The 23627-nt window shown below is 39.1% G+C and overlaps 1 protein-coding gene across 9 annotated transcripts in view; it reads right to left on the bottom strand.

Annotated features, from left to right (window-relative positions):
• Window positions 1-21387, bottom strand: part of PTPRK (protein tyrosine phosphatase, receptor type, K) — a 494475-nt gene extending 473088 nt beyond the window's left edge. For 7 of the 9 annotated variants that reach the window (XM_012722555.1, XM_012722542.1, XM_012722559.1 and 4 more), the window contains exon 1: window positions 20980-21315. In XM_012722555.1, coding sequence (XP_012578009.1) covers window positions 20980-21079 — 100 coding nt within the window. In that variant the 5' untranslated portion in view covers window positions 21080-21315. Of the gene's footprint in view, window positions 1-20979 lie in introns of all 9 variants that reach the window. The other 2 variants (XM_004673838.2, XM_012722551.1) reach the window with 1 other exon arrangement.
• Window positions 21388-23627: the final 2240 nt, after the last annotated feature.

The raw sequence follows: 23627 nt of genomic DNA on the forward strand, positions 1-23627 counted from the left end.
GATGTTCCACTGAGTATCACCATGAATTTTACATTTTTTAAATAAAGTTTTATTTACATAATTTTGTTTTAGAATCAAGACGCAGGCTTATTTATGACAAATGGAAATAATGAGTTTGTACAGGTATATCCAAAGTACAGTTGCCTTCTGTTGTTTTGTCAAGAGTAACAACAAAATTGGAAAGATTGTAAATACAAGTAAAAATCATAGTTTCTTTCTTTACCACAACATCCTATCATAAACAAGAAACAGGACTATAAAAAGTCCTTCCAGAGGAGTGATTCATGAAACACTGAATTACAGGCTTGTTAGTTTAAAAAATACTTAAAAAAAAAAAAAAAAAACACTTTATCATCTCTAAAAAACCCACTAGTCAATGAGTATTTGAAAAGTCAAATGGCAAGTCCTTGTAAAATACTTTGTATTTGTATAGCTTCTTCAAGACAGGAAAAGCCTATTCATATGAATTACTTCACTTGATCACCACAGCCTTGTAAATAGTTAGGGTTGTGGAGACACTAGCCCCAAACTGAGTATAAACAAACCCATGCACCAAAGGAGGCAAACTCTACCCTTTCTAGTCCACCACAACATTAATAAGTGTATAAAGAATGACTTGGGAATTCATAAACTGTGAGTGTGGGCACATCACAGACAGTGAGTTATAGACAACAGGATTATCAAGAGCATTATATAAAACAAAACAGCGACTTTCCCACTTTTGGTTAGAACCACAGCTCACATTATGACTCAGTACTCACACATAAAGATATGTAATTCTAATTAAAGCTAAATGCTTATGAAACACTTCCTCTATAAGTGAATGCTTATTTTATTATTTTTATTATTCTTTTTCATGCTTGTGGCTATCAACTGAAGTGAATTCAATATACACAATACAGAAATACACATTTTGAAAATACTGAGCTAATGCTTACAAAGTGCTTAGCTCAATGTCAGATTCAGAAATACTAAAATGCTGGCTACAGAAAATAGTATTTAAAAGTTAATTAACCTAATATATGTTATGTTAATTAACCTAGTATATTTTAAAAGGATATAATTTTTGCCCTTTAAATGGCATTCTAGACAAGTAAACAGATAAATATATACCAATGGCTTCAGTTTATTATGTAGAATCAGGTAAATATTCCTAGTATCCAGAAACTGGGTCATGTCATCAGATCTCAATGAAGGAGTGGCTAAATACAGTGGGAAAATATAACAGATTTTTTTATCAATCTTTGCTGAAAAACGGTGTTGAGCTACATACAACACAATACGAAATAAAGGTGGTCTGTCAGAAACAGATGTTCTAAAGTGGGCTGTCCTGAGTAATCAGTTGATTGACTCAGAAGGGGAAGCCACAGGATTGGTTCATCTTAAACACTGTAGGTTTTAGTTTTGCAGCTTCATGAATTGCAATATACCTAGCATAATTAAATCTTTGATTATACTTAGCTAATTCAACCATCATTCTCAGTATCAATTAATTGTTCTAGAATTGTAGGCATAAAGAGATTGAGTTTAAAGGCCAATCATCCTACTCTAGAAATCACTGAGTTCATATACCCTTATGCCTTTTTCCTGTGAGCATGTGAAAGCAAAAAACAAAAAACTTCCAGGCAATTTAACACTACACCTTCACTAATATTGAGTAATAGTTCCCTCTGCATCTCTTCTCTCACTGATTTAAGGGAGACCAGTAATGAGAAGAAAACAATTAATGAGAAGAAAACAACTATATCTTGTTTTTTGAATGGACTGAAAAATCTTGGCTAAGTAATACTGCTTTAATATGAAAAGTCTGGAATGCTTCAAAATTCTGGAATTGCTCAGATACAAAGAAAAGGTACACATTTTTTTTTTGGTTTTGTTTTTACCAGTTATGAGAGTTTACACTAAGATAATTAAAGATAGAACTCCATTATGACAAAATAAGGCAGTTGGGGCTTGTCAGCACTTTGTCATAGAATACAAAACTCACTTAGCTAGTGCATATACAACACACACATAAACATCAACTCTCCTACAAAAAGGAACCCCTCCCATACACACATAATCACAATCTGCCACTTTCAAAAATGGTTTGTAATATACTCTAAAGAATAAATATCTTATATTTCTTTGTGGGCAGTATTAACAGGTATACAGGACATTGAAATTTTCATTTAGCACATTAGTCCTACAGTAATATTTTTTCAGAACATGGAATATTCTTGTCCTAAAGGAACCTACCAATGCCTAAGACTAACTCATCTTGTGAAGTGAGGTAACCTCGGTCAGAAAGACAATCTTCTTAGAACTTTTCTTATGATTATGTGCAGCCTCCAAATGCCTTCCAAAATGAGCATTTTGTATCTGCGAAATAGAACTTATGGATAACTAAATTTTCAGCATTGAGTTTTAACATGGGTTAGGCCTTGTCACTCTAAATTCTGCCCTACTGGGAAGATGCTGGTAGAAAAGACCTAAACTGAAGAGGATTTAAGAGGGCCTCCCAAAAAGGCCTAAGGGCTAAGTCTCAGTGCAGTCACCACTAGGACCTGAGCTTGATCCCCAGCCAGGTTGGTGACCCACATGATGCAGCAGCCCTAGCCTAAGGATACTTAAGTGAACAGCTTGTTACTCTGCTGCTCCTCTCAGCAAAGTACTTCCTTCCGTCAATCTGCCTGTTCTCCCCACTCTGTCTCTAATGAATCCTCAACCCTTGCATCTCTGGTCTGCACCCCAGATCTTGTATGTATAAATAAATCTTAAAAAAAAAAATTTAGGAAGTGAGAATTTTGCTGTTAACTATATTATATCTGTTCTTGAAATTGTTCTCTTTCATCTGCATGGCACAAATATGACATAATGGTGTGGCTATTATGTATCTCTTCCCAATTCTGTGTTCAATCACACAGAAATTGGCAAATGTTAAAATATGAACTTCAGTTTGTTTTTTCTAAGTCCACTGTTAGTACCAACACTTTCTTGTTTTTTCCTTGAGCGTGGTGGGCCCACACCTGAGCATTTTCCTGTCACTTACCTTCTTACACAGCAAGACCTAACCAATGGCCCCTGGACTGTCTCTTCTTTCCCATCAGTGTCCTAAGGACACTCTCATTGTACCTGCCCCTCTGAATTGCAACTTTTTCAATCTTAGTTGCCCCAACTAGTCCTGGAGGTCAAGGATAAGACACAGGCAACTTTTTCTTCCTCTGCCTTGCCCTCAGTGCTAAAAACACTGTCTGACCCAAAATAGATGTGCACTAACTATGTGGTGAACTAAATCAAATTCACAGGAAGGAAGTAAGACAATATCTGCTATGTCTACTTCACTGAATGAAGAGACCACAGGCTGGCCAGCCTCACAGAGATCCTAATCAATCATATGAATTCTCAAATCAGTGTTGCCTGACCCAACAAGGTTTTGCTAATAATTTAGACTAGTATTGTAACAGGGTGGTCTCCAGGAAAAGGGGAAGTTCCAGGTTCCCAGCCCTACCCAGAAAGAAGGTGGAGTTGAGCAAAGAGAGGGATCTGAAAAAGGAAGAAGAATGGAGAGCCAGAAGGAGACCTGAGGAAGCCACAAGGAGCAGAGAGAGACATGTGAAGAAATGGTGCTTGTTTCTTGGCCCTGGACTGTTTGAAAAAGATATGGGTGAGAGACCTACGGGAAGGCAGCATTTATATTGATTTTGATTGTGCTCTTTCCTCCCAAACTTGTCTGGCCACTTCTGACCCTTTTCTATGGGTCCCCACCAGAGGTATTTTTGTCTTGTGGCAGGCTTTGAGACCTTGCTTTGGGCCAATCCCTTTGGGTTGACTTTTACCCACGAGGGGAAACTTCAGGTGTTTGATTTAGAAATTATATTCTTTCTTTTCTGTATTGTATACTCATTGCATTAAATTTCCTTTCCATTAAAGCTCTTACGTCTTGTCTTGATGCAGCGGATGGCAGAACCTATTTAGAGCAGGCAGGTTTGGGGGTTCCGGAGTGTCCCTCTCTCCTGGCCCTATAACAGTATTTTAACAAGCTCAAAGGAATATTATACTTTACATGCTGTTGTTAAAGTTCAAGTCTTCTATTGCCTAATGTACAGTAAAGTTCAAGTCTTCTATTGCCTAATGTACAGAATAGATATATTCGTTTTGTTGTTCACAAAAGACACAATACTTGAGTTTAGCTGTGATCCCAACAAGGAGATGGGAGTGTCAACAATGATAAAGAAAATTTCTCACTGCCTTCAAGGCACTGGAACCCGAAAAAGTAAACGTTGATGTGATATCCTACCTTTTCTTTCTCCTCCCCTTTACTTAACTATATTTAAAAGCAACATGAGACATTCTTAATAAAATTGCATGCTTTCATAAAATGTGTTGGCAAGTTTGTTGTATAATTACGAATGAGTGATGGGGTGGATAATGCTTTAAACTATGAGCAAACTGCTGAGAGACCAGGAACAGTCTTAAAAGGATACTTAAGTGAACAGCTTGTTACTTGGGAAATTCAGAACACTGCCCTGTGGATTCCTGTACCTAAGCCACAGGAGTGAAAAAACTTCAAAGTATTTCCCAGGCTTCACCTGAGATCTGCATTCCTAAAAAGAAAGGGCTTGGAAATCTATCCAGCAGAACAGAAGAGACTTCTCTTTAACATCTAGGAGTCAGAATACCTGGGTTCCTTAGAGATAATTCCTCTATCATTTCCTGGTACAAAAACAAAAAAACTAAAGCCAGAGTCTGAGCTTCATTGGCTATCATTTAAAGTCCCTATGTGTATTGTTAGATATATATCTAAGTATAGTGTTTTCATTCCATATATAGGTCATTCATCCAATCTTTTATGAATTCTATATTTTTTAAAGATGTTGCTGAAACATATGCACCAATCTGCTTTGCAAGTAATAACAGGGCCATGACTCTGAAGCTCCCTTTTTTTAATGATTTCATATTTACATTTTTTATGTTGCTTTTTATTAACACTGTGAAGAGTCTAAATAGAGCACCAAAGTGACAATTTAAGAAAGGTACTTTGTAGATAGCAGGGAGCTTATGAAAACATCTGTCAAACCCACAGACCTAAGTTATTAACATAAGAGCTTCCATTCCGGATACAAAATAGCATTTTTAAAGAGATTTATTTACTTAACATACGAGAAAATCGAGGTAAAAGCCAGCGGTGTGGGGCCTTAAGAGTATCCACAAGAGACAGAGGAGAGAGCAGAACGGGATCTATGGAAATACACTGCTGAGGGGAGGGCTGGGAGACAGGAGAGGTCAAGGGGTTAAAGCACCGCATTTTGATGCTCTCCCCAGCCACAACACTGGGGGCATCAGTTGATTCCTAGCCAGGGAGGTGACCTACAAAATAGCATTTTTATGGAAAAACTGAATATGATCGGAATTTATTGCAGGGAGATTCAAACCTGCAGAACAAACGAGCCTTGTTGACAAAAAAAGTGAGCAGGAATTTTTAGTTATATCTGGAGGTCAAATATTTTCACAAATGTAACACAAGGTAAAGAAGTTCATTTAGGGCCCTCCCTGGTGGCACAACAGGTTACAGCACAGCACTGCAAAGGTAGCCACAGCCACTAGGGTGCAAGTTACATCCCCAACCAGGAGGTGACCCACGTGGCACAGCACACCTCTCCTTATCTGGCCCGCTGCTCCCCTCAGCAGTACTTTGCTGATCTGTCGGTTCTGCTCCTCACTGTCTCTGGTGAATCCTCTCACTCCCTGCACCTCACCCCAGTTATGTATGCATAAACAAATATATCTTTTTAAAAAAGACTTTTTCTATTAAAGCTAGAAGAGATCAGTAAGTAGATGAAATTGCATAAAAATGTTTGAGTGGTACATAAAATACTTGTTGAAGTCTAAAGGGCTTTTCCCTTGCACTAACAGGTCAAAAGATAACTCTTAAAATGAGCTCACAATGATAAACACCAGGTGCTTGTTCATAGGACAAGACTCTAAATGGCTTTACCCAGATTGACAGTGGCTGGAAATGTCTTGCTCCTTAAAGGGATTTGAAAACCCCCAGAGCTAAGGAAGATTAAATAGCAACCTTCAAAATGAAAATAAAAACCTTATCTAGAATTCATAGTTAAATGACCACTTTAAATGCAAGTAATACCTTACTTAGCATGGGTCAAATGTAAATAGGGCATACAGACATCCCTTCTTCCTTCTAGTAGCCTTCAGGGAAACAACATTCCTGGATTTAAGAGGGCCTCTCCCATCTCTGCTCAATCAATACTCCAGTTCCCATTTTAATCTTAATCACAAGTTAATAGTTTCCGTATCTTTTTCTGAGGTTAAATACCACCAGGCAACAAGTTTCATGAATGCCAAAGTTTGCCACCTCCTCTCACCCAAGATGTTTTGAATGCATTTTCCAAAGATACTTCTAAGGTCTGATGATAATCCTAGTTCCCATCTATCAATTTTACTGTTTCTTTGTGTGAGGTTCTGGTTCTTTGAAATCTGTGAACTTGACTAATTTTCAAACAATCAATTTATATTTTATAGCATTCCTAGTGATCTTTGTTAATCAGCATAACAAATTGATTTATTTTAGGCATTCAACTATTTACTTCCTGCTGGTTTTATTTTAAAGTAAAGCTAATGCAGTTAGATACTTTTAAAAGATAACAACATAGTCTGCAAGTCATTGGTTGATTTAGTCCCAGAATGATGATTATGATAGCTAAAGTGAATGAATTTTATTGATAGCTATGATTAAGTATCTACTCCTCAAAACAAATACTGTGATAATTTTTCAAAAGTGGAAAGTGATTAGTTCACATTGCAAGAAAACATGGGAACCAGAATGAACACTTAAAGAGGTTCCAAACAATGTCTTAAAATCTTAAAGATACATATTCTAAGAACGGAGATGCATTGGGGTTTCCTTTGTTTAAATAAAAATGACCATACAATGTTAGTGACTCAACTAAACCAAAATAAGTTTCTAAGTTTCTATTTTTGAAACATAGGTCTATGTAATTTGACAAGTTTTGACTTTGTTTAGCAAAAGTTTAGGCATCTTCAAAATTGCTCCTCTTATTCATATATTGCAAGTCAAGTGGGCCTCAGTGAAGACAGGTTTAAAAATCTCCATTTCCTGGTAAACTAATGAGTGTAAATACATGACAATGCTTTGACCCCAGTCCCCCCATCAAAATGAATAGGTAACAGCAACAGAATTTACTGGACTCTGGGCTGCAAAGGACAAAGGTAAAGGTAAAGGAACAGCTGGGAGGTGGTTATGTGGGCTGGCTAATCACCTCTAATGTTCCTTTACAGTATCCACCCCCACAAAACCATAGAGACTGAAGCAAAGCAGGGTGATGACAGGCATGAGAGGCAGATGATAAGTGGAGGTCAATGGCACCAAATAAGAATCTACAGCCAAAAAGCCAGAGTCTCTTCACAGTAATTCTCAAGTTGCAAATACACATTTATAAACAGTGTCCTTCCAGATCCTGCTTTCAAAGACAGAGTGAGTGCACAGTAAACAAACTTGCTTCTTCCTCTGTGGGACTTGTTTACAGTTCTGATTACTCAAATTTTGGGGAAATTCCACTGGGTGGAATTTTACTATCATTGAGGCAAATTTTTGCAAAGTTCTTTTTTGGTAGACCTGTAGCTTTTGTGTACGGACTCGAGGAAAGGGAATGACTACTGATGCAGGATTCTTAAGTGGACAAGAAAATTTAGGGAACAGACTGCACTTTGAAACCTGCCAACCACAAGATTATGAGCCTCACAGAACAGCCTCTGGCTTTACCCATGGATCACAAGTGGGGGAGTTATACAAAGGTTACAGTTCCTTTGGTATCAGGAAAATTATAGGTTCTGCCAAAGTGCCCAATGACTGGCTTACATATCTGCAGGCTGAAGGCCTTACCCAGTATTGATAGGTAGGTGATCAAAGGTATGTGAAATAGTAGAAGAAATAAAGGAATAGGACCCTCCCTGGTGGTGCAGCGGGTAAACATAGCACTGAGAACCTAAAGCCACTTCAGCACTAGTTTGATCCCTGCCCAAGAGGTGAGCCACATGGCATGGCAGACTTCTCCTGGCCCACTGCTCCCCTCAGCAGCCTGTTTGTCAGTGGGCCTGTTCTGCTGCCCACTCTGTCTCTGGTGAAGCCTTTTACCACCCCGTACCTCTGGTCTGTACCCTGGTTCTATATGCATAAATAAATCTTAAAAAACAAAAATAAAGGAATACAAATCTTATCAAAATTATATACTAGGCAAACCAATACAAATGGTCAGAGCATTTTTTTAAATCTCCTCATGAAAATACTCAAAAGGAAAACACACACACAACTTTCTGATGGAGGAAAAGGAGACATCACAAGGTAAAACCTGACTCCTGTAAAGTAGGTGGGGGCAGAAGGAATTAAGACGACCACTAACCCAATCACAGAGACTCCTGTTATCAGACTGCAGTATCAAACTGCTGTAGGGAATATTGGAAGCACAGACTGAGGGTAAAGATACAGAGGTTGGGCCCATTGTGAAATTCCACATTGTTACCAAAAATCAGCAGCAAACAGGCCAGTCAACAAAGGAGTGAGCCCCTCCCAAAGAGAAAAGGACTCTATCAGGACAGTTACGCACTGGCTCACACTGGCTCGGGGGTCCATCTGTGCCTAAACAGGTGCTCCTTTCCACCCACTGTCTCCTTCTTTAGGGCAGCAGCCTCCTGCATTCCTGACCTGTACCATGCCAGGACTTCTCTGCATTGACCTCCCTCAGCAAAGGCCGGTCTCCTAAGGCTGCTGGCCTGCAACCTTGCAGGCCTCTCTCTCCCAGCTGGCTTGTGCCTATGCAAGTGTCCTTTACTCCTCTGTCCTTTTCCCTGATAAACGTGCTATTTAAATATAACTGAGTCTCTGTCTCATTGAGAAACTTGCCTGAAGAACTCACCACAAGCCACTGAAAGTAGAGCGCTGGTGAAACCTTTCCCAGAGTGAACCCAGGAACTGAGAACTCCAAAAATGACATCACTTTTCTATATGTGAACACAATCTTTAAACCATTTAAAACTTTTCAATAATGTATCTTGAAATCACATAATCTTGTATCTGGAAAAAAGTACAAATACCATTTGGTGTTGTCACAAAATAAATTTTCTTACAACATAGAAAGGAAATATATATATACTAAAACAAATAGGGGGGCCTATATTTTATGTTACATAAAAAAAATTCACCCACAAGAACAGCACTTGACTGACTGACTCTTCATTATCATCACTTTCCCTAACATGCACATGTAAAAATATACAAAGTATCTCTTCTTTTCACTTCCATTCTCCAGCATATATGTTGTACCTTCAACAATAGCTGGTCAAAATATATATTCTGAAAAAAAAAAGTTACATTTTTAAGTAGTTTATAATTACAAAGATACTTTGACAAATATTCATTTGACCTTTAAAAATGTCCTAGTAACTAGAGGAGATATTAAAAATCACTCTACTGCAATATTACCAGTTTAGTGAAAAGAAAATTAAGATCAAGCAGAACGGAATTAATTCTAGATTGTAACAGGTACAGATTTCATGGACTCCGCCCCCACTCCAGGTACTGGAACTACAAATCCCATCAATGCCAAGGAGAAAAACCCTGGGACTTGAGAGCAGAGCTGAGTAGCCAGGTTAGGATAAAACCCGGACATGTGGGCTCTGGGAGGCTCTTGGCCTGGTGGTACTGGGCTGGCCATTTGGTTCTCGATCAGTTTTCAGTGTGCTATTGGAGTCCAACTCAGCAGAACTGGTAGAATATTCCAGTTAACTTGTATTTCACTCTCTTTTTTCCTGGGTTGTTCCTTTTGCCTTTCTCCTTATAAATAAGCCTATTAGCGAATTTTGTGTGTGTGTCCACAATACAACTGAATCTTAAGCAAGCGGGTGAGGACCCACAGACAGGCAACCCAATTCACACTGGAATGCCCTGTAACAGAACCAAAAAGTGACACACTGAGACTAGAATGGTCATATGCAGGTCCAGTGTTCTATGCACGAAAACCACTTCATGCAAAGACCTCTAAAGAAATCTTTGGCTCCCTCTGAAGCAGGTCACCAACCACTTCTGCTCATATATTTAAGTATTTGTATTTAAATACCATTAGATTAAAAGAGTAACCAAGGGTCAACACTAAATTAGCATCCTGCTTCAATCAACCAGACATTAGACAAAAAATTTAAAAATTCATCATTCAGAAGTTATCACACCTGATAAGGATATAAATAAATGGGGGAGGGGGAGGAAGAATTACAGGGGCAGCAGACAATACACAGGGAAGAAAACAGTAATTTATAAGTCTTAAACAAAGGTAAGAGAAAAAAGTCCCCAGTAAAGTCAATAAAACTTCCTCCACAAGTATTTTACACCCCTATGTACAAAGCCAGCTGCTCTGGGCAGAGTCCAGTTATTCATTATAAACCACAGAACTGTCCAGGGATAAGACTATAGTCTGAAGTGGCACAGCTACATTCAGCCTCGGGTACTCATCATGCCCAGCTTTAGCCAGGAGCACAGAGATGAATCTAACACAGACCCCAGATACCTCTCATTGTATGAGGGGAGGCTGAGCAGGCAGCTGCTGCATCTCTACATTATATACATTATTCAGTAGCCCAAGATATTTCTTACAGCAACTCTTTCAAATATTCCATATCAGACATGTGTTACAAAGTTAGGCAACAGAGTGAAAAGATTACAGTTACAAAAATGTTCATCTTCACCTCTTGAGCTTTTTTCAGTATTAGTATCCAAAGTGAAGGGAGGTTTTATTTCTCTTGCATCAATTAGCATCATTTATCACAGCTTAGCTCACACTTTGGCTTCTACAAAATAAACAAACACATACTTACAAACACCTATTCAGGCACTCATGTATTATTTAGTGACTCCTGCAGGGCAACTGAAAGTCAACAGTTATCTGAGATGGTTTTTCTTCATTCAGACATAAAATTATCACCTTATATTTGAATTATTATTGTCATCAAAGCGAAATATCAAATCAAGTTTTCATCTGGAAACGCTGTTTAGAACTTCAAAACTCAATCCAATGTAATTAAAGAAAACGTCAAGTAATAATTTACACATTAAAATAAACAATATATATGTCCTAACAATACTGGCCAAAATCTGGAGTTTAATTAAGCTCTAGATCTTTGCATGGTTAAATGAGTTAAAAATCAGGCTTTTTCTGCCTACGACCATTAGTATCTATGACCAACACCTGTGGCCTTGCACGTGCAATTGTAATTACAGCACCTGGCCCAGGGAGCATAGGGCATGTGTATCAAGTGTGTATGTAAATGGAGACACCTGTGCAAAGAGGTGCATCACTCTAAGACTGAAAGGGGAAGAGACAGCCAGAGATATTCTGAGAAAGAAAGATGGTCTATCCCAATTCAGCATTAAATGCCTATAAAAGTCTATCCAAGGCTCCAAAATTATCTTTCATCAGCAAGAACTGACAATGAACTGTCTGGCTTGGGGTGGTTGTAAAACAGCCTTCCAAGTTGTCTGATTTAAGCAAATCATAGTTCTAAAGTCCCTTTTAGTACTTACGATTCGGTAGCTTTCTAATTTTGGAATTATTCAATACAGAGACAAAATAAAAGTAATGAAATTTAAAAAGAAACACGCCCTAAATTATTAAGAGTTGAGTGCAATGTACACAGATGCAAATCCCCTCTTTCCTCTTACTTCTCCACCTGCGAGAGACTGGCTCACACCAGTCTTCCTTATAACCCGTCTAGTTGTTATGAGTAGGGTCTATCTGACCCATGGATTCTTCTCCCCACCAACTCCTTTTTTGCCCATTAGGATTATAAATACAACTCATGCATGTACATATGCAAACACAGAGAGACTGGTGTACCTGGCTTGGTTTTTGTCCTTACACTTATGCTTCATTTGTGTCCATCTTGAGCAATCACACAGTAGCCCAAGATATTTCTTACAGCAACTCTTTCAAATATTCCATATCAGACATGTGCTACAAAGTTAGGCAACAGAGTGAAAAGATCACCTTTACAGATTCCATTCTCTTGTCCTGACAACTGATTTTAGCCAAGATCCTGTCTTCCTCTTCAATCCCAATCACTCCTATATTTTGGGTGAGGATTTAGGACTAATTTATGCACTTTTGCCTCCTCTGTGTTTTTGATTCAAGGACTGGAAAAATTATTCACTGGACCCAATCAGAGTGAACTTCAGAATCTTACACAGCAGCTGTTCAGGGTCCCTGGGACCTGGTCCTTGTTTGAAGCATTGGTTTGACCTGATCTCCCTGTTCATTCCTTTCCCATTGATGAAAACTGAATCAACTAGGATTTATTTCCCTAAAAGGGGAGGGGGAACTGGTGTAAAACCAGCTACTGATCCCATGGATCCTGAAACCACAGGAAAAAAAAAAAATAACTCTCCAGTCCAGCCACTAACTTACTTAAAAACTCCAACCAACCCAGTCAACAACAGTCCCTAACTGCTCCCTAAGACCAACCTAGCCATAGTGATCAGCCCCACAAAACCAGGACCCCTGCTGCTCTCTACTGCAGGATGTGGCTAAGAGAAACTGTACCCCTCCCCTGTTGTGTGACCACAATAAACATTCCTGACATGAAAATAGTTATTGACTATTTCAAAGTTTACATGAGATTAATTGATAGGAGACAGAGACCCTCAGACCAACAACAAAACCAGCACATAAGTTAAACTTTTCCTAATGGACTTGAATGTGGAATTTGAGCTGAGGAAATTACCTTGACTCTATATAGGGTGCCTAAGAAGGAAGCTCTTATGAACACCACAGCCAAGTGAAACAGGCAGAGAGAGATACCTATCTCGATGGAATTACGTAAACTCCTAATTCAAGCTCCACCTGAATTATCAGTTAGGAGTGACAATAATAGATTCCTTGTTGTTGCAACAAGGCTGGCTTGCATTTTCTGCAACCCGAAAAATGTGTCTGATCACACCATGAGTGCATCTATTCAGCATGAACACTGTTCAATCTATCTAGGCCTCAGTGTGTAAAATGGAGGTGATTTCAATCTTTAAAAATTATCATGGGAATTTAAACATATGTAAAATAAAGATAATAACCCCTGGCTGATCATAGGGAGGACTTAGTAAATGGCAGCTCCTATTGTGGTTTTTACAATTGCTTTGGGGAAATCACTCCATTGTGTGAGAGGATAAATAAAACAACTGACTGCTAACAAATAAAAGTAGAACTATTATAAAGGGAAAGCTCTACAATTCATAGTCAAATTATAAAACTCCTTTCAGAGCTTCTCTTCATCACAGAATTCTCCTCTAACATTGATCTCTGTACTAAGAAGCTTCTCCCTTTTAATACCAGAGTCCAAAATACTCAACAAAAATAATCGATCTGTAGTTTATTAACCCAGTGACTATATATCTTTTCAAACAATACAGGTCATTTATAGTAACAAACATACAGAGAATTCTGTGTATTAATCTCAACTCCAGTTTCAAATACCACAATACAACCACCTATTATGGGTTAACATTAATTTATACTTCTTGTTCTTCATTAGTCTCTGCCATAACCATGTCATTATGCCAGTATTTTCTGAATCACTAGTGAATGGCAAAAACAAATAGAGCAGTCGTGATTTAATCAGTGACTTCACTGTTGAAACAGCCAGAAAAAGTAGACACATTTAGAATAGTAAATGGATAAGAAAACACACATACAGACTCATTAATAAGAAGGCAATTAGGTCTTCCGGGAAAATTCATTTTCTAAAAGAATGCTAAAGCAAGCTATAAAATGCAAGTAAAATCGTGTTTTGACATGAATAGTGTACACTGTCTATTACATCATAATTTTTCTCTTGAGAAAAGTGACAAGAATTTCTGTTCTGAAATATGAACACAAAAGAAAGCCAAAAAAAAAAAAATCACTAGTAATCTTTAATGCATTCTACCTAAATACCATTCATTATTAAACTTGACTCTCCTGTGAATGAGCTCCTTTATTACTAAGAAGAAAGAGAAATATAAAACAAAAAGTTGCTGCTGGTAGTGAAATGATGGGGAATACTACTTCCTATATCAATGTATTGATACACTAAGTAAAAATGACTGTATTTACATCATATTGGCATAAATTTACCTTTAAAATATTGTAACATGTCATAGCCTAAACTCTTTAGATATTATTTTTATTCTTTTATAAAACTATTTGTGTCTGAATATAGTTTAAATCAAAAATCTGTATATTGCTATATTCTGAATATTTCTTAAAGTAACCTGTATGGTATTACTGTTTTGCTATGTCTGTGGAGTTAATAGATACTTAAGAAAATAATGATCAGAAATATAATTCCAGGGAAATTTGCTACATGGTGTACTAATCCTCTCACACTATTAAAATTCTACAGTGAAGTGCATTAGGCAAACTTTTCAAACTCTTTGTCCTACAGTAGTGCTTCTCAAAAGTTAATGTTCAAGCAAATAACTTGGAGATTTTTATTAAAATGCAGATTCTAAGTTAAAGGTCTGGGGCAGTTTCTGAGAGATGCTCACAAGATGGCAAATTCCTAGTTGATGTTGACATTGCTTATTCATAGACAACAATTCAAGTAGCAAAATCCTAGGGTACCCCACAGTTGGTAAATCCAATGGACATGAAGCTATCAGGCATCAATCCCTAAGGAAGCAACAGAGACTCTGACAGCCTTCCTCTACCCTTAAATTTGCTCAGTGACTTAAACAAATCACATCAAGGAGCTGTGGCCAGTATGGTACTAAGCAGCTGCTAGATTACCCCACCACCCAATAAGGATTAAGGGAATTTCTATAACTGGTCAGCTGCTGCCCTACATAGGGTTTGGAGAAACAGCCTGCAAGCAAATGGTTTAGGAGCAGGATACACTGGGAAAAGTTTATATAAATAGACACCACTCTGGAGAAAGATTTATTATGTCCTCACCAAAAGTATAGTACATATACTTTATATATACATACATATACATCTGCATAATAATGTGTGTATATATAATTTACTTTTCCAATTCAGTTTCTTCATCTGTGTTACAAAGAAAATAAATATCAACTTTCAATATTCTTTCCAAGAATATAAATATAGGGGTTTGATTCCCATCTCCAGTTGTCCTTAGCTTGCTTCGAATCTGAACTGTTTGACAATGAATTTCTATAGCTGTTAGTGTGTGTTTTCAAACATGTACATTTTTCAGCTTTTCCAACAAAATTAATGCAAATTTGGTATTATATCTGAGTTTCTCTTAATAAGACAGTTCTTAGGATGACACCTGTGGAAATATTCATCTAGAAATGCCCTGCTCATCATTTTTATTAACAGCTAGACAATCACATAAAGTTGGAAACATGGGTTATATCATTGAAGACTACCTAATTTGCCCCTACAAACAACTGTAAGTGACAAAGTAAACCACTTATAAATTTTATGGATTATCAACACACAGAAAAGAATGCTAAAAACTCAGCCAGAGTTAAGTGAGGAAATGGCATTGTTCCACAACAGGATCAATGGGATCCTCCATCCCAGGAGGATATTTTCCCAGAATCTCGCTCAACAGTCTGAAAAACCTCACAAAACTAAGCTTTTTTAATTATGTAAGTTCAGTTTATACTACTAAAATATAAACTACAAATCAAATGAATTCCCACAAGAATAGCACAGGAAAATAAATGTACCACTCAGAATCTTCAAGGAATTACTAAAATCCTTTATATGGAATTGTTTCTTTAAGAACATTTTTCATAAAACACATTTTCATTAAGATGGACTTTGAAATTTGTAAGCTACCTCCAGAGTTTTTACTGATGTACAATTTTTTTTTGTTTTCCAAATCATAAGCATATAGATCTGTTCTCAATTATAAAATAATAGGCAATATCAGGTATTCAAATTTTCTATCCCCATTTACAAAAAGAAGCTTAGTCTCTCTTCCATTTAGAGACATAAGTGTGCACACACACATGCACAAAACATTCTGTGACATTAAAATATGATTTCATGGAGTTGTGAGTTTCTGGCTTCATTTGAAAAAAAAATTAAACTGGTTAATGCACTCACTTTCAAGTTTTCAAGTACCAGCTTAAGACAAATCATGAGCTGATAAAATATTGGTACTTGATAGATAACTATGACAAACAGCATGAATTTTGATAAAAAACCAAGTCATGTTCAAAAGCAATTACAACCTTTTTTTAGTCAAAGAGAAACATCATTTGATAAAAGAACACAAACCAGATACAATGACCAAAGGGTAAAGACAAGAGGAATACACAGAAGACAAATTTTACATCCACAGAATAAGAAATGAATGTGCTTGGACAAAGGCGAAGGCTGTTTCAGATAAACAAGTTAAAATAGGGGCTTTTTTCCTTCTTTAGAAATTAAATAAAAGATCAAACACACACACTCACAGAGTTCTTTGTTTTGTCTTTAAGAACAATCTGTAAACTCTCTAGATGTTTCCTGCTCTCAATCTTCCAGCATTCCTCTTCCTGCCCTTCATAAAGAGCAGTAGGGGAAATGGGAACAGCACAGGGCAGATGAGGACAGCATTTTCCATGCCTCTGAGAAGTAGATCCATATTTAGCATGATTTACACTGCCTTTAATACCACCTTGAGCAGACCGAGACTACTGCACTTCAAAAGTTTCTCTATACAGATTGTATCACATGATTTTAAATGTTTCATAAAGGCCACACAAATATCTAGTAAACCATCATCACTAGAAATCTGAGATTTGGTGGAAAGACAGGCATGTGCTCTGGTAGTGGCTGAATCCTATGTCCAATTTTAAAAACAAGTTAAGCACCAAGATCTTGGTGAAAACAAAAGGCAGTGATTGTGTGTGTGTGCCTGTGGGCTTAACTGTCACTAGATAGGAGTGGGAAGGAGTGTGGGAGAGGGGCTGATATATTGTCCAAATTCTCATTTATGAATACAAAGAGAGGAGCTGTCAGCAGCACACATGCCAAAACTCAAATAGCAGCCAAACCTACTTCATCCCGTCTGGGTAGGCCAAACAGAGGATGACATTTTGCAATCTAGGAAAATCAACAGTCAAAAATAAGGAGACTAGTGAGAGAAAAACCAGTCCTGGAAATGTGCACTTACATACCGTAACTAGTGATTAGCATTTGGAGTTTTAATGAATTGAAGGGCCAAGAGATTTCGGTCAGTCAAAGCCAGAAAGCTAAATGAAAAGGCAATTCTGAAAACAAGCTGTCTCTGATGTTATCTTCTGGTTAAGTAATAAGTGTAGAAGTTACCCACATACAGAGCTATCAAGGAGTCACACATTAGGAAAATGGCTCTGCTTAGCCACATTCCAAGGTCCTAAGGGATCAAGTGTGTGCATACTTTCAATGTGACAAGCCAGAAACTAGATCCAAGGCAAAATCTTAAACTACATTTCTAGGCTCACTCCATACTAGATACAATAGTCCCTCTCTAGGTCACTGATAAGACTGCATCTAAAAAACTGCATATTAGTCTCTGAGGTGAAAAAGCTGAAACACCAACAGTTGAAAAGCTAAAGAAAATTACTAAAATATGGTTCTTCCATAGTATTTTAATGATTAAAGTGACTTTTCCATGGGAATAGCTCAAGTAAGGAGTTATACAAGGTAATTAAAATATTAATTACCATAATTTCTATGGTGATAAAATTATGATTTGGTCAATCTGGAATGTTTATATTTAATAATGATTTAAATGAATGACTTGTTCTTGCTCACACTCACACACACTCACATGCACGCACGCACACTTACACAAACTTGAATCTTGAACCACCTTATTAGGGCAGAATGAGGATGCAATTTTTAAAAGGCCAACTTCAAGACATTTAGTTACCTTAAAGTATGATGAGTACACCAGTTGCATCATGCTTTTCAATTTACAGTATCAGTTTGTAAAAATTGTTTCATACAATCCTCATAAAAACCATGTGGCAAGGTCAGGAAATGTATTATTATCCCTATTTTGGAGATGACAATGCTGAGTTTCCAAGTTATCTCATTTGAACTGGTTTTGTCAGTCACCGAAGTCCAAGTACAAAAAACACTCACATTATGGTATCAAGAGATGACAGCTACACAACACAGTGAATAAATTTGAAACCATCTTTGTGTTTGTATGCCTCCATTTCGCTGACATAATTGACACAGGAGTCATTTTAAATGAGATTTTACTTAAGAATATAAACATACTTTGAGATTTATAGGAAGATTTGATTTTTTTAAGGTGACTGGTTCATGTAGGTTTTTTCCCACACTTTACTCCAAAAGCTATGAAAAAAGGCACAGAAGGAAAAATTCTTTAAAAATGTAAATTAAATAAATTGCATAAGTATAAAACAGATGGATGATCCAATGACTTTTCAAAATTTGCTTTCCAAACTTATTTCACTAGCAGTGATAATGTTTCACATGACAATATCTAAAAGTAATAAATGGTAAACTGGACCTAGTGGTGTGATTCGAAAGACATATGTGAAAGGTTATCTTAAAAATCTGAACATGCATTTGTTTTAAACCTTTAAAAGTACTTTATGTAAAATACTAAAAAGAAAATGTTCACATTCAAATTAGAATGAAAAAAAAAAGCAATAAAGAATACACCTCCAATCCTGAATCTGTCTTTTTGAAACAAATACAATTACAATCAAAATCAGTTGACAGTAGAATACTAAGTAACTTATGATAGCCAGGAAATGCAAGTGTTTACAAACAAACTTTTATATTATGGAGAAAGGTAGATTCACAATCTGACTTGAAGCTGTGGGACTGAAAACATTTATATCTGAACATATAAATCCTAAATGTCAAAATTTTTATAAAGTCCTGTGAAAATTTCATTTAATAGGAGTACATTCTTTTATTTCAATGTAATATAAAATCAAATGTATTGCATTGTCACTAATGAGAAGCCAGGCTTATCTAGTATAGATGTCTAAGAACACAATTGTTCCTTGGAGCTATCTATTCTCCAGAGATCAGAAAAGCTGATCTTCACATTCTGTTGGCAGAAATTTAATATTTACTTGCTCATTAAAGGCCAAATAACATGTGAAAGAAAAAAAGAAAAGAAAAGTTTGTTTACTGGTGAAAACAGATCCATCAATTGTTGAGACATTAGTAGCTGCAACTCTTGAATACATGTAAGTTTAATCATGCAACTAGTAGAATTCAAACTTTCAATTAACAAACTACATGCCTTTTCAAGTTAGGCTGTCAGTGCAGTGACAAGCACTGCAGAAATCAATACCCACTCCAACTTGCCCGCATATAATGACTTACATCAAGCGGAGTTCCAATACTAACAGACATTATATCTCAGAAATGCACGCAGTAATCTCTACTCCAAAAAGAATTAAATTAAGCTATCGAATCATTCATTCAATCGAGCTCTTGTCCCCTGCAGATACCACCTATATACATAAATTTTTCCTGAACACTCTGCATTTCATAATTTGCCTTGAATGCGTAACAGACGATACCCTCAGAATCGGCTGTTAACTCTTTCAGTGGAGTTCTAAAAGGGGCGGGGTGGGGGGGGAGGGAGAGGAGAGTGAGGAGGAGGGGAAATAAACATTCCTCCGGGAAAAAAAAAGCATTGAGTTTATATCCTGGAAACCAGGCAGCCACAACAAAGAGATAAACTGACAAGCACAAAGTAAGTTGGTTCTCTGAGTCCTGCGCCCTCATCCAGGAGCGCGGGTTGGGGCTGCAGCTTTCTCAGTTTTCCCCATCACACCACGGCCACCCACCCCTGCGTCCCTATCTGCACGGCAAACCAAGGCAGTAAAAAGCGCTCGCCAGCCAAGCTGAGCGGGGTGGGTTGGTCAAAAAAGTTGTTAGGGCCGGAAAGAAGCAGACGAGCAAGTACCAGGGAACCAGCTCCCCAGTGTCCACCTGGTGAAACTTCAGAGCCCCCAGAGGACAAGAGCGAAAGAAACCACCAGCAGGAAGGATAACAAAACTGGAAGGAAATGGGAAGAGACCGTAGAGACCCGGTCTCTGGACTTCTGCGTGGCTTGACCTAGAACCAAAGGAGATCTACACAAGCCTGCCCCTCCCCTCTCCAGTTGGGGGCTCCCGGGGTCGGCAGTGGTTTGCAGCCCTCAACGCGCTGGCTGGCCGGGGACGGAGCTGGGCAGCTCCCAGGGGCTCGACCAGAGGACAGGCTCCTGGAACTCCCGGGGCCAGGCTTCCAGGACCCGGCGCCCAGAGCTCAGAGCCCAGGATAGCTTAGAGGGGTTCGTTCGAGTCATTTAAAAACAGCCTTCAGCCTCCGCCAATACACACGATCTACTCCAAGCTGTGCATTAACCCACCCGGCAAAACCGGGAGCGGACTCACCCGGGAAGAAGAGGGCTGGGGAAGGGACGGGGAAGTAGTTAAGACAATGGTCAAGGGAGGTAATTCCCGGACAAAAAGCACCTGGCAAAGCGCGCCGAGGTCAGTCACTCGCAGTCCCCACATTTCTGACAATGGCTTCCCGGGGAATTTTTTAAAACACTCTAGTAGCAGAAAGCAACAAGCTCGCTCCGTGAGCAACAGAGCAGCCGCCCGGACTCCGAACTACTTTTCCCTTCTTTCCTCCCCAGTGCGGGCGCCGAGGCTAACAGTTTTCCCCAAAGAAAAGCTACGCCTCCACTCTCCCGCACCGCCGCCGGCCAGCGCCCGGAGCGAGCTCCGAGAGGACAATGGGTCGCGAAGATGAAAGTTACCTGAGCCAAGTGGCGCCCCGCGCTCCACCTGGCACAAACTCCCTCGCTCCCTCTACCCGCGCCCCCCGGCCGCGAAAGCTTCCCGCGAGTCCTAGTCCCCGGCCTCGGCGAGGAGCAGGCTCCGCCGCTCGCAAGCCCGGAATCGGGGGCCTTCATCGGGGTTCCGGACGCCCACCCCCCCGGTCACTCACCTGCGGAAAACTGGCCCTGGGCCGACCCCAGCAGAGGCCACGGAGAGAGGAGCAAGAGAGCCACAAAAGCTGGCAGCGCCGCCGCCGCTGCTGTATCCATGTCGAGTTTGGGAGAAGTTTCAAGCAGCTTTGCAAAGAGCTGCCGGGGGGATCGCGGCAAAATCCGCAACCCAGGTGCCCACCGGGCCAGACCCGGTGAGGGAGGTGAGTCACCAGCCGCCTGGTGGCACTTTTTCCTTCTTCGCGGTCGCCAAACTACCTCTGGGGCGCAAGCGTCGCCCGCGTCGCCGGCCGGTCGCGGCGGCAGCTCTCCATGCTCGGCGGAGGCTGCTCCTGTTAGCCAAGAGTTACTTTGCTCGGGGAGGAACGGGGGCGGAGCCAGGGGTGACGTCGCCCTCGGGCTCGGGGCGCTTCAGAGGAATGCAGGCTCGGGCGCGGCGCCGCGGCCGCCGCCTCCTGCCGGAGAGACGCGCGCAGACTTCGGCCGCGCGCCCCGCGCCCGGCTCCCCGCGCCGCCTTTGTTCGCCGTCGGTGTCCCGCGGTCCGCGGCCGCTCGCGGGGAGCGGGCGGGAAAGACGACCCCGCGCTCGCTGGCCGCTCCCCGAAATCGGAGTTTGCGATCTGAGAGTTTGGTAAGCAGTGTGGCGGAACCACAAAGAATGGATGCGGATAAACCTCCCACCGCCGAGTCGAGGAGCCCTTGGGAGTAGGTCCCCCAGAACCGGTCTCGGCAGCGGCGGCCGTTCGAAGAAGGGGAGTGTAGGATCGCCCTAAGGAAGCGCCCACTGAGTCGTGTGATGAGAATTAAGACACCCCCCCACACCCATGGAAAACTTATTGTTCCTTCTTCGTATAAAAATAAAACTTGAACCAAAATAAATGTTCGGTAACTTTCCAGTGTGAACAGCTGTCGTGTCTCTTTCCTGGTTTATTTGTCTTTTGCCAAATATTTGAATTTTCTCTCTGCTTCGCTGACTTTGCGTGTTGTTATGAAACCTTCCGGCTTCTTTCCACTTCTTCCCTGGGGTTAATGGTTGCTTTCACTTAACGGCTGGTGAAAGAGAAAAGGGATTATTTTGCTGTTTTTAATAACTAGTCGCTATTGAATCCATAAGTATTTAACAAAAGAACTTGAAACCGACAATGAAAACAGCAACGAATTATCCATCTGGAGAAAAATAATGCTATAATATGACAGTAAAGTATTTTACAGTTTGCTACTTCTTTAGCAGCTTGAAATGATTTCACCATATGCCACACTTGCTTCTGTGAAAGACTGTACATTGCATACTTTATTCATTTTTGTGAACTATCAAAAAATAGACGTGTTGGCATTGAATAAACATTTGTTCCAGAATTTTGGTGTGCTCTATCCTGTCCTAGTACAATAGAATCTATTGACTGGCATCTGTCAGTTACTCAGACTTATTATCTTTAGCTTTTGCAAATCAAGTCAATGTGAAATTCAAATTAATATAGCTTTCAAATGACTCACCAAAAGACATATTTCTTTATTCAAATTAAATAACCAGGGTTATTTAAATGACCAGGGTTATGAAAGAATTGGAAATGGAAACATATATACATATGTACACACTGTATTTATGGTATATATTACCTAAATATAGATAATGAAGCTTTTCTGATTGTATAATCAAAAGGACATGCTGTTTAAGACATTTGATGAAAATTAAAGCTAGATAGATTAAACACAATTTGTAGTCTTATGGTTGGCTCATTAGCACACTCACTAGCTGGGCACTTAATAACACATGGTTAAAGTCATTCCTCCTCAGCGTACAAGATAATTTTTTTTAATTCATTAACCTGTTATTACATCACAGTTCCTACAAATGAGTGAAGAAATTTTTTTAAAAAGTCACATTTTTTGAGAGACTTTAGCAGAACTTTGCAAAGTATGCATCATGAAAACAAACAAAACCCCACCATCCTTATAATGATTAATCTGTTTTGTTCCTACAAGAAAGATGAAGTAAATTAATAATAGCCTGATAGATTTCTTTATTTAAATACACAAAAGGCTTATTTAAAATTGACTTAATGCCAGGGTAATGACATGTACATAGTTTTATCTTGCTCATGACTTGGGTCAGCTGATAGGTTAATTTCTCTTTCCCTATGCTTGAAATAACAACCCTAAGTAATGTTTACAGAGACTTTATTATGAGGGAGGCATTGACTTCAGATATACAATGTCGCATTGAGGCATCAATATAGACAATGCCCTGTGGAATTCAGAGAATCATCTGACAATGACACTTACTGGGCCCATTTGGCAAATTAGGAAACAAGGTTAGAGATTAAGTAAAATAATTTGGCCAATAGCAAACACCGGTGAGAGTGGGGGAGGATGAACATAGGGGGCAAAGAAATTCTCAAAAGAAATCAAAGTAGCAAGATGCTTTTCACTACACATCGTATAAATCAAATAAAATTTTTGGACAAGTAAATCCATCCTTTTATCCTTAGTTGTCACTTATGATGCCACAGTAACAAATGAGGGCCAAAGTGCATTGAAATTTGAGTAGAGTGTATCTTACACATGGCAAGTATCAGGCATTTACTAGGTCTTCGTTTGAAAAAAATTAATCTCAGTCAATCAAGATAAAACTATAAATTTTGTGTAA

The sequence above is a fragment of the Condylura cristata genome, unplaced genomic scaffold (genome assembly GCF_000260355.1).
Source record: "Condylura cristata isolate star-nosed mole 26May11 unplaced genomic scaffold, ConCri1.0 scaffold00001, whole genome shotgun sequence".
In the NCBI taxonomy this organism is placed as follows: Eukaryota; Metazoa; Chordata; class Mammalia; order Eulipotyphla; family Talpidae; genus Condylura; species Condylura cristata.